This window comes from Dioscorea cayenensis, chromosome 16 (genome assembly GCF_009730915.1).
Source record: "Dioscorea cayenensis subsp. rotundata cultivar TDr96_F1 chromosome 16, TDr96_F1_v2_PseudoChromosome.rev07_lg8_w22 25.fasta, whole genome shotgun sequence".
NCBI classification, from domain to species: domain Eukaryota; kingdom Viridiplantae; phylum Streptophyta; class Magnoliopsida; order Dioscoreales; family Dioscoreaceae; genus Dioscorea; species Dioscorea cayenensis.
This window is the reverse complement of record NC_052486.1, coordinates 3663750-3679230: the sequence shown is the minus strand read 5'-3', so window position 1 is coordinate 3679230 and position 15481 is coordinate 3663750. Positions and strand designations below refer to the sequence as shown.

Below are 15481 nucleotides of genomic sequence, written 5' to 3'. Positions count from 1 at the left end.
AGTTGAACAAGTGGACTATGTTAGTGGAATGAATCGGCCATAATTGAACCCTTATAATGCCACCTACAACCCAAGATGAAGGAACCATCCTAATTTTGCATAGAGTGGTCAAGGACAACAAAAGCCGAGTCAACCTCCCGGATTCCAAGAGAAGAGACCAAGTTTGGATGAGCTAGTAATGAAGTTTGTGCAATCTACCGAAGTGAAGTTTCAAACATAAGACAATCTCCTTACATCTATTGAAACTAATTTAAGAAACAAACAAGCTTCTATCACAAACTTGGAAAATCAAGTCAGCCAAATTGCAAGGATGTTATCGGAGAGACCTCGAGGGAGTCTTCCAAGTAACACAGAAGTAAACTCTTGAGAGCATGTCATGGCAATTACATTGAGAGTGACCAAGAAGTTGAATTGACGGTGAAAAAGAGCCAAGGTTCTGAAAAATTATAGTCAATTGAAGTTAAGGAAGAAGGGGCCAAGGAGGAAGTGGTGGAGAAGTCCGTTGTTAAGGATTTTCAACCGAGAGTTCCCTACTCCTCCTGGCTCAAACAAAATGAAACCGATGACCAATTCAAGTGGTTTCTAGAATTGTTCAAGAAACTACACATTGAGTATGCTAAATTTTTGAAAGTCTCCTCACCAACAAGAAGAAGCTTAGAGAAGTATCGCGGCAATATTAAGTGAAGAATTTTCGGCCATCCTACAAAATAAATTGCCTAGGAAGTTGAAGGATCCGAGTAGTTTCACAATTCCATGTGTGATTGGGGATTCGATTTAGAAAAGAGCCTTGGCCGACTTGGGTAAGAGCATTAATGTAATGCCCTATAAGAATTTCATGAAGTTAGGGTTAAGCGAGCCGACTCCAACTAAGATGACAATTTAGCTAGCCGATTGATCGATTTGACATACAAGGGGTGTGATGGAAGATATGCTTGTCAAAGTGGATGAATTTATCTTCCCAATTGATTCTTAATTCTTGACATTGGTGAAGAGGTGGAGGTGTCATTGATCTTGGGTCGCCCCTTTCTTGCAACATCCAAGGCTTTAATTGATGTGAATGACAGACAAATGGTGTTGCTAGTTGGTAAAGGAAAAGTTGTCTTCAAACTTCACTAGCCCATAAGGCACTCAGCTAGTGAGGACGATACTTGTTTTGCAATTGATGTTACTAATGATGTTATTTTCTGAATGTGTGTAGGAAATTATGGAAGAGAACCCATTGGATGCGTTACTTGAACAAGCTAAAGATTCGGCTCACAATATGAAGGTTCTTGCTGTATTTGAGAAGGAGCCTTTGCTGCAGCTTCCAATATGGAAAGAGAAAAAGAAGAGCAAACAACGTTTCAGCGTGACTACAACTTGTACCGAGGGTTCAATTTCATCAAGCTTTAATCAGAATTATTATTATTTTTTTGGTGAAAACTTTTCAATTTCTAAACCTATTGCTTTCTTGGGAAATGAATCTGGCCATTAGAGCAAGGAGGTGCTCTATCTTCATGAACCTCCTTGATTTCTGCAAGTACGTCAAGCTAGCAAAGTAAAACAAGTGCTTCTTGGGAGGCAAGACAAGTTTCTTGCTTTAGTTTTCATATTTTAGCTTGTTTTATTTTTATAAGTCTTGAATAAATCATGTTTTGAATCAATTCTTGTTGCGATTTGCATGCAATTAGGTCCTCATTTATAGCACAAAGTTGTCCAAACTGTCTCATCTTAGTTGTGCTTCGACGGTTGAGCGAATTTACATCAAATTAGGGTGTGAAAACAAAACATCTGTCTTCTGCGAGTAGTACACGGACTGTAACCCACCCGTGTGTTTGGCCGTGTAGTTCTCTGATTGTATTTTATAGGCGCTGCTTTGGCAAAACAAAGAATTACACGAGCTCGGGGAGAGATACACGGTCGTGTTTTTAGCCATATAACTCACTGGATTAAGTGTGTAAACATTTGTCTTCTAGGAAGTGAACTACACGGTCAGTGGAAGAACTACACCGGCAAAAGTACACGACCATGTAATGCTTGGAAAGAGTCTCCACTGAGAGACGCTCTTCTTGCACGGATGCACGGCCATGGGGCGAGATACACACCCGTGTTCTCGTGCCCATGTACTTGTTTAGAGATTAGGGCTCAATGTTGTTTCTTTTATTCGTTTCGACTGCTCACTCTATCATTGTTCGCCCTGCCTCTAGTCCCTTATTTTCCCTATAATCCTCACTTTGTATCATTTTGAAAACCTAATATAATCACCTTGGCACTCATTCTTTGTTGTTCTGATCAACCCTATCCTTTTCCAAACCCCTAAGCTCAACCATTTTCGGCTGGTGAGTTTTCCGTCTTTGAATTTATTCACTCTTTCTATTTATCTTTTTTTTTTTTCTATTCTTCTGGCAGATCAATTCCATGTGACATCTAGTTTAGTTCACCAAGAGTTTACGTCAATTATTGTTCAATTTTCATGTGTCACACAGACAGTGGGGGAGATACACGAGCGTGTTTCTGACCGTATACAAAAGCCCCATTAGGCAGGAAGACAACATTACCTGGCAAATACACGAGCACAAATGCGGATATACGGCCGTGTACTTGCCTATGTAGTTTACTGTTCCTTTATTTTATTGTCATTTTGCTGATTCTATTTAACGCAATCGTCCTTCTACAGATTATGGTCAGGTGGAAGAAGATTGCCCACTGGGTAAAGAGTCAGATGGGGGAATCTACTAAGGATGCATCTCCACCTAGACAGTCGCCGTTGCCGTAGCATAACAGCTCCAACTCACAGATCCTACATCAACTCCTCTAACCTCTACAGTCGCATCACCTCCTGCACTTGCTCCGTTGGATGTGGCAGCAACTACTCCTCCATCCCTACCCCTGCAGAATGATGGATTGTGGCACTACTATTACACTAGGCAGAGTGCAAAGGAGTGGAGCTCCTCCATTTACCCACAGCTTTCACCATTGCATCTACATCCGGAGCGAGGGTAGAAGAGGAGTCGAAGGATGACTCCGAGGAGGGTGACTCCAAGGATGACTCCGAGGAGACCGAGAGCGATCACCACAATTCTCCTGCTCCTGCGAGCCCACCTCCATTTGTGCCACCAGATGCCACCACCTAAACTTTACTTTTGATTTATTTCATGATATTTGTATTTTATTTTTATTTATCCAAATGTACAAAATCAAAACAACACATAGTACCCAAGTCTTGTTGTACCAATTTGGTTGTGATAAAATTAAGAAATAAAAAAACTTCTATAGCCTCATGGTCCCCTTTTTCAACTACCTCACCTCATCTCTTAGACCCTTCTCTTCAAATCCTCCGACGATGAAGATAAGCCCGCCGACGGCTAAACAACCAAAGAGCCCGAGAAGCGTTTTGGATCCTAACAAACTCTAACCCTAACTATAACCCTAGTCCTAACCTTAATTACAAAGGGATAGAGATGTTATTTGGCAATGTGCATCCATACCTAGCTTTTGATTATGCGGCTCCGGCGATGGATAGCATCTTAACCCTAAACCCTAAACCCTAAACTCTAACCCTAACTATAACCCTAGTCCTAACCTTAATTACAAAGGGATAGAGATGTTATTTGGCAATGTGCATCCATACCTAGCTTTTGATTATGCTGCTCCGGCGATGGATAGCATCGTTCCAGTGCAGGCCAAGGTCATTAGTGGAGCTTCCGACAGTGTGCCGCTAGTTCTCACAGTGAGGGTTTCAAGGGAGAGCAAAAGAGAGAATGTGCCATAGAAGATAAGGTTTCACGGGGCAGTGAGAAAGTTTTGATTTTTTTGATTTTATTATTTTAAAATCTAGAGGAGTTTGTTTTAAACTGGCTCTAAAAACAGGTGAAACTTTTTAAGCACTATTATCGAGGCGGTTTTTTAAAACCCCTCTACTTATCTTATTCTATAAATTGGAAAATGGTGGAGTGGAGAAGAAAAGTCTAACACAAGAACCTGAAAAATAATATGAGTATATTATCACTTGTAAAGAAAACTAGAAACAATGGGGTTCAGTACACAGATCTCAAACTATTATTTCACAAATTCAGCAAAGATAATCAGGAACCAATGGAAAAATGCAAACATAATAATCATGCTTATAATTTGAAAGATGCATTAGAACCTCATCAAAAGTTCTGCTAGGATAAGAGTAAGATTTTTCATGAGCAAGCCTAAACTCATCATGCGCACTTAGAACCTCTTGATGAAGCTACAACAGGAAATAAATAGAAATGCCAAGGTTTCGTAAGTATACCATCATTGTACAGTAAACTAATACCACAAAATCAAATGGAGATATATGACAATACACCAATCTTTGAAGAAATTTAAGATAAAAAACAAAAACAGAATTTTAGAAAATAGAAAATCATTAATAAAAAATAAAAGTTGTGAATCATACTCAATGATGTCAACAACTAATGCGAGAGTTAGCGAGATACTTTATCTCTAAGTGAGAGGTCATGAGTTCAAAAAGTGTTGGTACTTCAAAAGAAAAGAAAGAAAAAGGTGGCCAGTTTGCAAATTTTATAGCATTGCATCCACACAAATATGTGCACCAAGAAGCTATCTGATCATAATAACAAAACTGTAACTTAACTAGTTGAGACCAAAATCTATGAAAGAGTGCTATGCTTTAAGCTACATGCACTATTTTGTAAAAGCACACGCATACTTGTGTGTATGTGTGCGCCCCCTAGCGCAATCCTACCACTTATGGAAGTAACGAGGGGCTATTGGTTGAAAACATGCTGCTGGAACTGAGGAGTCTTGAGTTTTGAATCAGAGTTGGCATTAGCAAGTTTTAGATCATATGATATTGGCATAATTCAAGCCCTCAAGGCAAAAATGTTTCATATAAAGAATTGGGCGTACAGCACTTGTTCATATTTTTTACTAAACCAATCATTTTGTTTGGTCATCAGCTCAACAACATTATCCAAATCATTCTGTATGCAAGTCTTCTCCAACTCTAATTGTTTAATCTAAAAATAATAATAACAATACACATGTCGTGATGTAAAGGAAAAAATATAAAAGAACAATCAACGCGCTCTACAAAGAAAAGAAATAACATGATTCACTAGCAAAGGACCTGATCTTGGAGTTGTTTAATCACAAGAATAGCTTCTGATTTGGAGTCTCTGCCTTGCCCATCTCTAACACACATTTTGACAGTAGTCAACTGATTTGGAGGTAAATCCTGAATTTGTAAAAGGTTATATTTATAAAATGCTGGATCCAAATTGTGTCAATCAATAACTTGTAAGTTACACTAAGCAAAGAGTTCAATGAAATTCATAGATTAAGGGGAAAAACGTTATCATATAAATTAAGATAGCAAATTGAATACGTGTACCACTTGAACATGCCTAGGTCACATTGCCTATTTGTTAATAAGAATGCAAAATAGTAATTTTTGCAGTAAAGATGCATCTTTTACCTGTACAATGTTCCATACATATTTCTAGGAATTGAAGGCAGAAATATGCTAAACCAAGGGGGAAAATATAGCATCTTCATAAAAAAGATCTTGCACTGATACCTTCAGGAATGATTAAGTAGAACCACAAATGAGAAATTGGATACGTAAACACCCATTCCCTTTATTTAGTGATAAGTAACCATGGAAGTTTCATCATTTAGTGGACGGCGTTAATTGTTTTAATTGCTACTTGTGATTGAAACATTGGAAGGGATGCTCACAAAAACGTAGGAAACCTCAAGATAAACAAAAAGGAGCACAAAGTTCATATACCTTTTGTCAACCATAAAGTTCTCTTGAATACATAAAATTTATTGTTCTCCCACTTAGTCTGTTAGTCATAGTATGTTGATACACAAGAAAGGAGTATATGCTAAGGGGCAAAAGCTTTTTCAATTATCCCTTAATAGACAGGAACTTTTGTACATTCATAGGTTCTTCCGGGTAAGAGTTAACTGCCACATGACCCATCATTTGACTACTTTGGGCTTAATTTCAAATGCTTTAGGCATATGGCATAATACATTTCCATAAGCCTTGTGAGGGTAACCTCAAGCACCGTAACTACCAAAATTCATAAAAATTAATAATCTCAAAAGTAACAAAACTACTATGAGAATATAATTTTTCCAACCTCATTAATTATCAAAACACATAAAAGTTATTATATTATATATATTATTACTTAAATGAGAAAATGAAGCAAGATGAAGCATAAACCTGATTAACTACTTTCCTTGATAATAGACTTGGGCACCATGTGACCCGCCTCTTATTCTGTAAAATATATTAAATTTAGATAGAAGTAAGAAAAGCACATTTTAACAATTATCTATAAGAACTAAATATTCAGAAGTAAGAAAAGAACCATAAAATGCATAATGAACATCTACTGAAGAGGGTTTATAGCCTAATAAATCATCTCTCAGACATTTGCCTGGAAGAAGGAATACTTTGTAGCTCTACATATGAGCCATTGTAGCAATTTATCATCTTAAACTAGTCAGTTTTAGTGAAGTTATTCTGATAATACACATACACAAAAGGTAACCAGTAAGGCCTATTTTCTTGTTATGCAAACTACTTAAGGCTTATAATGAGGGAAATCAAGTTTTTTTTTTAATCTAGAGAAGAAAAGGCAATACAATCATTTTCATTCTAGATGGGATTTAGAAGTTATTAGTGTCAAAGGAATTAATTGTCCATTAAATTTAGCAGATTTTATGCAACATATACAGCTGTCAAAGGAATTAGTTGTCCATTTAAATTTGGCAAATTTTATGCACCATATAAAGCTAGTAGAATATACGTAAATTTTTTACTTTCCTAATTAGGATAGATTGCTGTTTTAAAGGCTAAAAATCTGTAATTTAGTTGTGTTCTAGGACTAAAATTCATCTTTTATAATTGTTTTTGGGGGTGGGGGAGGGTTCTAACAAAGTTACAAAGGTGCAGAGGAAACAAAACTAAAGGAACAGAAAAGAAACAAAGCTGGGAAAAACAGACAGTACAAGCAAAACAGAGAAAAAAAAAAACTAGAAAGTGAGACCCAAATGAGAGACCATCTTCATTATCCACTTAGGTTTCTCCATGCCTTGGTAAAATAGAGATAAATGTCTAGCTTTGATGCCCTGACTGGCAAGCAAAGCTGCAAACCTATTCCAAGAATGCTGAATAAGATCAATTTGGGGATTGAGAAGGCTTGACAGTCTGTGCCTAGTTTCGTTAACTGTATTGGAAGATCGCCATTGGAGTAAATTCTCATTGCGCTGTATAACTTCCCACAACTCCCTTGAACTGTTGTAAACATTTAAACACCTTGAATTCATCTCTCCAATCTTCTGTAAGGCAAAGTTGAGAGCAATTGCCTCCATTTCCACTCTTCTGCTACATTCCATGGGGAAACAACCTGCACAAACAATATTAGAATAAGCATCCAAAAAGAAAAAGCCAACTCCACCTTTACCTGTCCCTTCATTCCAAGCAGCCGAAGAGAAAACTCCCATCTCCACAATTCTGGGTCTGTTATGCAGGTAGAAGCTCAATATTTTGAAATTACTAGTGTGGGACATGTACTCTTTGGTGTGGTTGATGGCATTGTAAGCTATTTGATGGTAATTCAAGTTTTTCTGCCTAAATATGAAATCACATCGGGCCTTCCAAAGGTACCAAATAGTAGCTGCTATCAGAGAGGCAGAATGCTTGGAGTTTCCATGGTGATTGTAGTCCAACCACATTCCATTGGCAATGTGATCAGATAAATAAAGATTTATGCCAAATTGAGCTCGAACAAAGTTCCACACTTGTATACTTTTGCCACACAATTGAAAAAGATGATCAGTAGTTTTAACAGTTAAACCACACAAATACACAAGGATCAGGAGGATCCAACTTCATGTGATAGAGATAGTCATAAGTCTTGACCTTTCCTTGAATTAGTAACCAAATGAAAGTTTTAGCTTTAGGGGCCACATTCAGATGCCAAATATTCCTCCAGCCATCCCAATGGTAATTGTCAGCCTGAGTACTATTTAAAAAAGAATAGACAGAGGCTGATATCTTATTATTGCTGGTCCTAGAAAACCACGCCCAATGAGAAGCTTCCTCTCAGGTGATTTTCACATGATTAATGACCGGAGAAATCCAATTTGAACCCAAGATCAAGTTTAGAGTATGCAGATTCCACCCTGAATTATCAATGAAATCCTCCAAATGCAAATTTTTAAAATCAACATCCATGTTAAAAAAAATACTGGTTTTATAAAGAATGGGAATTTTAAAAAGCCAGGGATGGTGCAAAACAGAGGTTGAAACAGGATTAATGCCATTGATCCAAATATGAGGCTTGAGAAGATCAGCAGATTTACACGGGTCTATGAAGAAAACAGAGCAATTAGGAGCAGTTTTTTTAGTCCAAAAATTGAAATTGCCATATTTCATCTGGAGGATGTTACCCCAGATAGAGTCTTGAGAGTTAAGATAATTAAAAAGATTCTTAGCCATCAAAGAATGTTTGACCTTGAGCAAATTTCTAATACCCACACCCTCCCTCAGGTCTACTCATGGTGATAGAGTTCCAACTAACCAAAGGGATGCCACTTCGATTGCCATTATTAGCCTAGAGGAATTTCCTAGCAATTTGGGACAACCTAATTAAAATTGTATCCGAGATTGGGTACACAAAGAGATAATAAATAGGAGTAACCATTAAAACACTATTGATAAAGACAGCTTTACCAGCTTTGGAAATATTAGCCTTATTCCAATTAGCAACTGCAGCATTAATAGAGTCAATCATAAGTTGAAAGTGAAAAGGGTCAAGAACTTTTGGAGAAATAAGAACCCCAAGTATTTAAAAGGAGTTTTACCAGGATTGAACTGAAGAATGGAGCAAATGCTGTGAGAAACTCTTCTGTTAAACCAATTTGGGAAGTAGATCTCAGATTTGCTAAGATTAGGCACTTGGCCAACCAAATGGGAATAAACATTTAGGCAGAGCTTCACATTTCTAGCTGCTTTTCTAGAGGCATTAGTGATAATCAGTAAGCCATCAGCATACATAAGATGATTAAAATTTTGTCTCAGATTTTTATGGAAGGCAGGGACCAAGTCAAGCTGTCTTGCATAATTAAGATTGGTTGTTAAATTTTGGGCAACCAGAATGAAGAGGTAGGGTAAAGAGGATGCCCTTGACTCACTCCCCTAGTTGGGTGGAACCAAACAATAGGGTTGCTGTTGATAATGAGAGAAAAGGAAGTTGAATTGAGACAAGTTATACTATAGGAACCCAAATGCTAGGAAATTGCATCTTAACTAAAGTAGCAAAAATAGCATCCTATTACATAGTGTCATAAGCTTTTTCAATGCCCACTTTGATTAACATCCTCGGGGGGATGGTTCTGTCCTAATTAATGGTGTGAACAATCTCGTGGGTAGCAATGATATTATCCATCGGGGATCTACTAGGGACAAACCCACATTGTTTCTTACCAAACAGGGAGTCAACAACCTTTTTAAGACGATTGGCTAAGATCTTAGTAATAATCTTGTAGGCAACATTGCACAAAGAAATAGGGCAATAATCTGTGACCGATTTAGGGTGCTCTTTTTTAGGGATTAGAGTAATGTAAGTCTTGTCCCAGGCTTTGGGCATTACTGCATTCTCAAAAAAGTGATTTATGGTTGACAAAAGCTAGTCACCTAAGTCATCCCAGAAAAATTGGAAAATTCTACATTCAAGCCATCAAGACCAGGGGACTTTCCCTCAGGTAATGAAAACAGAGTCCTATGAATTTCCTCCTTAGTCACTGGAGTGGTTAGGGAAACCTTTTGGTCTAAAGAAAGATAATATATATCTTTGGGGAGGGTATTTAAAATATGATCAAAGTTTTGATGCTCAGTGTTTCTCCAAGGGATGAGAAATGATCAATGAAACAGTTTTCAATTTGAGTTATATCCGAAAGGTTATTGCTCTCAGCATCCCTAATGGAGGAAATAAAATTGTGGTGTCTTCTCATTCTAACAATCCTATGAAAAAATAAGAATTCAAGTCTCCTCCATCAATCCAATTCAGTCTATTACATTGAGCCCACTTGCTCTGGCTTTGTCTTAGTAAGGCTCTATCTTTATTGTGGAGGCTTCTAGTATCATTGGATGTCTTATTGAGCAGAGATAAGATCATTTTCCTCTAAAGCCTGGATTTGAGACTCAACCAATTTAATCTCTTTATCAAGAGCACCTAGTCCATGTTGCTTAGTGGAAAGCACACTAGATCTCACCCTAGAAATAATATGATAAAAAGCATGCATGGGTTTAGAATGAGGCCTGAAATGAAGAGCATTTCTAATAGCATAGATGTAGTTCGCATGCTCTAACCAATAGTTTTCAAATCAAAAACTTTTATGCCAATGAAAGGAGGTATGGGAAATATTAGTGAACATAGGATCATGATCAGAAAAAAATTTTTGGAAGATACTTAAGATGCAGATTATTGAAGGTGGAAAGACAAGAGTCATTTACCAGGCACCTATCCAAGCATGCCCATCTTCTTGACTAACCACGTTGACCATTACACGAAGAGAAATCAGCCCCTGAGCATGCCACATCAATTAAAGAGTTTCCAGCAATGAAATTTGAGAAAAGAGCAGCATTTCTGGCATAATAGTTAAAAGAACTTCCCTGGTGTTCATCTGGAGAAGTGATGGCATTGAAATCTCCTAAGACAACCCAAGGAACATTGATGTTGGAAACCTAAGAGAGCTCCTTATACAAATACTTTTGCATTTTGATACTCTGAGCGTTATACAGCATCGTGAAAATACACCGATTACTACAGGAAATGGAGATAATTAGGTGAAGGGCATGTTTGGAGTGAGCAACAGGGGTAATTTTCCCAATTTTCTGATGCCAGAGGATGATGATGCCTCGAGAGTAGCCCTTGGAAGCAGTGGAGTCCCAATTCCATTGTTTAGGAAAATTTAGAACAGAAACAACGAATTCTGGAGTCATCAGCGCGGGTCTCAACTAAAGCAATAAGATCTAGTTTGAGGTCCTTCTTCATGGATCTGATCCGGTTGATCTTGTCCAAGCCTGAAGCCCCCCTACAGTTTCAACAAATAATATTAATGTTTACATTCATAAGGAAAATAATGGAGAAATAATAACAAGCAGAAAATAAACTGAAGAGATTGATGAAAAGGATCGAAAGAAAGGGACCTCTCTGATATCAAGGGATGAGGGGGATAGTTGAACTCCTTTCTGAGCTAGGCTTTCCTTGTGAATGCCTTCTTGAAACTTGCTTAGAGTTTGGGCATCATCAACTTCTTCTGCATCCATCTCTATGTCATCTTCTGAATCTTCAGAGTCCTCTATCGAGTCACCAACCTCCTCCGAGTCATCGTCATCTTCGGAAAGGACTTTTTCTAACTCGTCAAAGAGTATCTGATGTTCTTTGCCTGTGGGTCCACCAGAGTTGGCTGCTTTATCATCTCCAGTAATCATTTTAGGAGGAAGATCATACTTGATTCGAAGGGATTCGTTCCTTCTTGCTGATGTGTGCCTCTGGGAGGATGAGACGGGAAGCCTCATACCAGACAAAGACCCCGATGTTTCAATAACCACCTTTTTCCCCTTGAATTAGGAGGCTCTGTGGTGTCTTGTTACTTCATAACTCCCCTAGAGTAAAGGTTCCGAGATGAAGAGTCAACTTGGCAAACCTCGGGATCCGTTAGTGGCTTTGGATTTCTGACGTGCTCTGGAGAAAAGGACTGAGTGGCAAACCGAAGGCGAAGGGACGTGCTCAAACCACCTCGCCCATGCCAAGGATTGCGATTAGGGTTTCTGGGATCAGCAGCAACGGTTGGATCTGTTCCATCATGAGGTAAACCAATGGTCAGATTATTTGCATCTTCCCTTGTTTCATCATTGGCCCACCAACATCCAGAAGTCTAAATCACCAGGATTGTGGGGGTTTTATGTGAGGTCAGACCATCTGGAACTAGCGTCATCACCGGCCTAGATCCGAGAGCATTTGGAGAAGGCTTAGCACAACTGGGAGGTTGCCCGTCATCAGAGGAATCTCCCATCATCTGGTCCTCAGTGTTGCTTCCTGGCAGGTAACTACAACCGTTAGTTCCATGTCCAACCAGGCCACAAGAAAAGCAAATGGTTGGCAACCTCTTATACAGGACAATAACAAATATCCCATCATCCCATTTTCTAACCAAAAACCTCATTTCAGAGGATGAGCAAGATTGATCTCCGTACAAATTCTTGTATATCTAGCTCTTAACAGAGATGACGTGAACTCATCCACTTTGATGAGTCTCTCGATGGGCTCAGTCAGTGATTCCAATGATTCCCCATCCCAAAGCTCCACAGGGAGATTGTGAAGCTGGATTCAAACCATTGCTTTAGTGAGCTTGGTGTATGATGGTTGGAAGAAAGGCTGCCATGGAACAAGCTATAATGTAAGGCCATTCACCGACCACAGGCCCCCAAAGAGAAGTTGCTACTTGGTCTCTTCAGTTGCATATCAAACAACAAAGTACCCATTTGGCATGTCGGAGAGTTGGATGTTCCCAAACCCCTTCCATAAACCCAGAAGAGCTGCTTTAACTAGTTCAAAATGGGGGGATTTGCCGAAAAGTTTGTCATAGAGTGCAATTTGAAAGTGCATCTGTGCCCTCAGTTGAGTATTTGCATCAAGTCAGACCATGTCCGTGACTAATGCCTTAAGACGATTAAGCGTGGCTTCATCAATCAGAGCGGAGGTTCCCAGTCATTTCTGGTTGGCGCTGGCTATTTTCTCCCAAGACGGAGCTGGTGGAGGTTCTCCGGTAGAGTCCATCAGAGAAAGACTTAAGAAGTTTGTGTCGGCAGTTTCATTCAGCTTGTTTACTTGTTATATAATGACAATTCTCCACCAAGAGAAAACACACTTTTTTCCACCAAGATCTCTAGGTTTTAAAATCAGCAATGCCTAGTCATCCTGATAGTTACATAAATGACATTAGAATTGGACCTTTTAACTCAATAAATAACAAGTATTGCTTTCTCTACAACATGCACAAGGTAGTGTTCAAGCAAAACAAAGGAAGTCCCAATAACTATGCAAGTAATAAAATCAATAATAAATACAACAAATATGGAAAATTATCAAATTTACTTTTACAAATCAAATGAACTTCTAATTAATTACATGGAAAAAAGAATTTGCTTAATGCACATATTTCATTAATTGAGTCATTTAAGTTATTTTCATGATAGTCCATAATGTCATTAGGCTTTTATTAATGTGGGAACCCTCCTTCAAACGCATACCTTCTGCACCACTCTTGGCAGCATGCTCTAAGCCAGCTAAATCAACAAAATTCTATACATGAGAATGTCCAATATAAAATATGGCATGCCAAAATTTGCTCTAGCGAAAGGTGATTATGGAGAAATAGATATACATATAAAAATATATGGAGTTTAACATACAAGAACAGATACATGAACAGAATCAGAGGAGTTATTTTCATCAGAGTCTCCAGCTTTCTCTCGACTCTCGACTATCTACAACCACGTTAAATCATGATCGCAAGACAAGTGACTCTAGCTTAAAAGACAACAGGCATTCCAACAAGAAGGAAAAACATACGGAAAATAGTATGAGATTTACTACTGTAGAGGTTCATGTTGGTTACCCCAATGTGACGATAAACTGTATGATTGAAAACATATAATGGTAAGCATAAGGGCATGTGATCAAGCAATCTTGGAAAAATTAAAAAAGTGTATGCTTGCTCTGAATGCCTTACATTCTCCAAACTCCATGAAATCTAGGATTTGCTCAGGAGACATAACAATTTCCTCTCCTAGGCCAGCCACATAAATACCTCTCTTCATCAAAGAAAATAGAAGAACCAATAATCAAATTTTTAACTCAAGGTTTAACACTGTTAGCTGTCAATCATAGCTGTCTTTCTATCCTAGTATTTACCTAGATTAGGATTGATTGATTGATGATTGATCGTTGATTGATTCATTGGCTAAGTTATAGCTATTTCCATATTACTAGAGATTCCTATTAGGACTGTTATATGCATATGTATATATATATATATATATATATCTAAAAGGCGTAATTGATACATTAAGTGATATACAACTTACTTTTCTCCACTATTTTGTGAGCCTACATGGTATAAGAATAGGTTTATTCTGATCTTAGATTTTTTTTTTTTGTGAGGGTTAATCAATCCCTTCTTGTGTGACTGATTTCTTGTACCTCTATATTTGAGGTTATACCTCTGTTGAGGTTGTGTAATTTTTTTTTTTGGGTACTTGCATTTGTAATTCAAGATGACAAATAGTATGGGCAACTCTGATTTCCGTGCTTCTATTGGAACTACAGTAAAGTTTAATGGCAGAAATTATGCCCTTTGGTCTCAAGCATTTCGTACCTTTCTTGGTTCTCAAGGCCATGATCATCATCTTGTTCAAACAATGGCAGACACTAAGGATTCCAAATATGTAGCCTGGCGTCTATTTGATTGTGCAGTGAAAATATGGCTGATGAATTCCTTGGAACCTGAGATTGCTACCTCCCTTGGATTGATATGAACCTCCAAGGAGATGTGGGACTCTATCAAAGAGATGTTCTCTAATGATGGTAATAATTCTCGTATCTTCTCCTTGTTTCGACAACTTGTTGATAATAAATAAGGTGAAAAATCCCTTCCTGAATTTTCTGCTACCTATAAAGGAATTATCAATGAATTCCGTAAATTGCACCCCCTTTCTGCAGATTTAGAAACTCAAAAATGTCAATGGGAAAATCTCTTTGTTTGTGGATTTCTTATGAATCTGAATGACTAGTATAATACTCTTAGAAGTCAATTACTTGGCGATAGCACTATTCCTACTCTTCAATCATCTTTCTCTTGCTTGCAATCAGCCTCTTTAACTTTGTCATCTCCAGTTGTTACTCTTGAACATTCTGCTATGGTTGCACAAGGACGTGGGTACAATAATGGCAAGAGTAAAGGACGTGATAGACAATGTGATTTTTGTGGCAAAAAAAATCATACTGAAAAAGCATGTTGGGACAACATGGTAAACCTGATTGGGCTCCCAAATGTACCAAATGGAACAACACTCCTAAGGTAGCTGCTGTTACTTTCACTTCTAATAAATCAGCTTCTTTAGTTGGACTTGAGAATGTTATTCAGATTTCTAAAGTGGAGTATGAATGGTTAATTCACTCACAACCTAATTATGTTGCCTCTCATACTCCACAGACAGGTACTGCTGCACTTGCAACTCTCTCTAGTAATTATTGGTTAATAGATTCAGGTACATTAAATCATATGACTGGTGACCAGCGCCAATTTCATAATTTTACTCCTTGTCAATCATTGTCACTTATTAATATTGCTGATGGGTCTATTTCTACTGTCTCTGGTTTTTGTACTGTTCATACCCCTTCTCTTACACTTAACCAAG

At 38.0% G+C, this 15481-nt stretch overlaps 1 protein-coding gene across 2 annotated transcripts; it reads right to left on the bottom strand.

Moving 5' to 3' along the window:
- Positions 1-7034: 7034 nt before the first annotated feature.
- LOC120279253 lies at positions 7035-12838 on the bottom strand. Of its 2 annotated transcripts, XR_005541850.1 has the most exons (3): positions 11207-12838; positions 10511-11091; positions 7035-7400 (listed from the first exon to the last, which is right to left on the bottom strand). XR_005541850.1 is itself a non-coding variant. In XM_039286129.1 (2 exons), the coding sequence occupies exons 1-2, from the start codon at positions 11576-11578 to the stop codon at positions 11011-11013; spliced, it is 453 nt and encodes a 150-aa protein (XP_039142063.1). In that variant the 5' UTR covers positions 11579-12838; the 3' UTR covers positions 7035-11010. The 2 variants fall into 2 exon arrangements, 1 of the variants encoding a protein (XP_039142063.1); XM_039286129.1 differs by having other exon boundaries at positions 7035-11091.
- Between the last annotated feature and the right edge of the window lie 2643 nt (positions 12839-15481).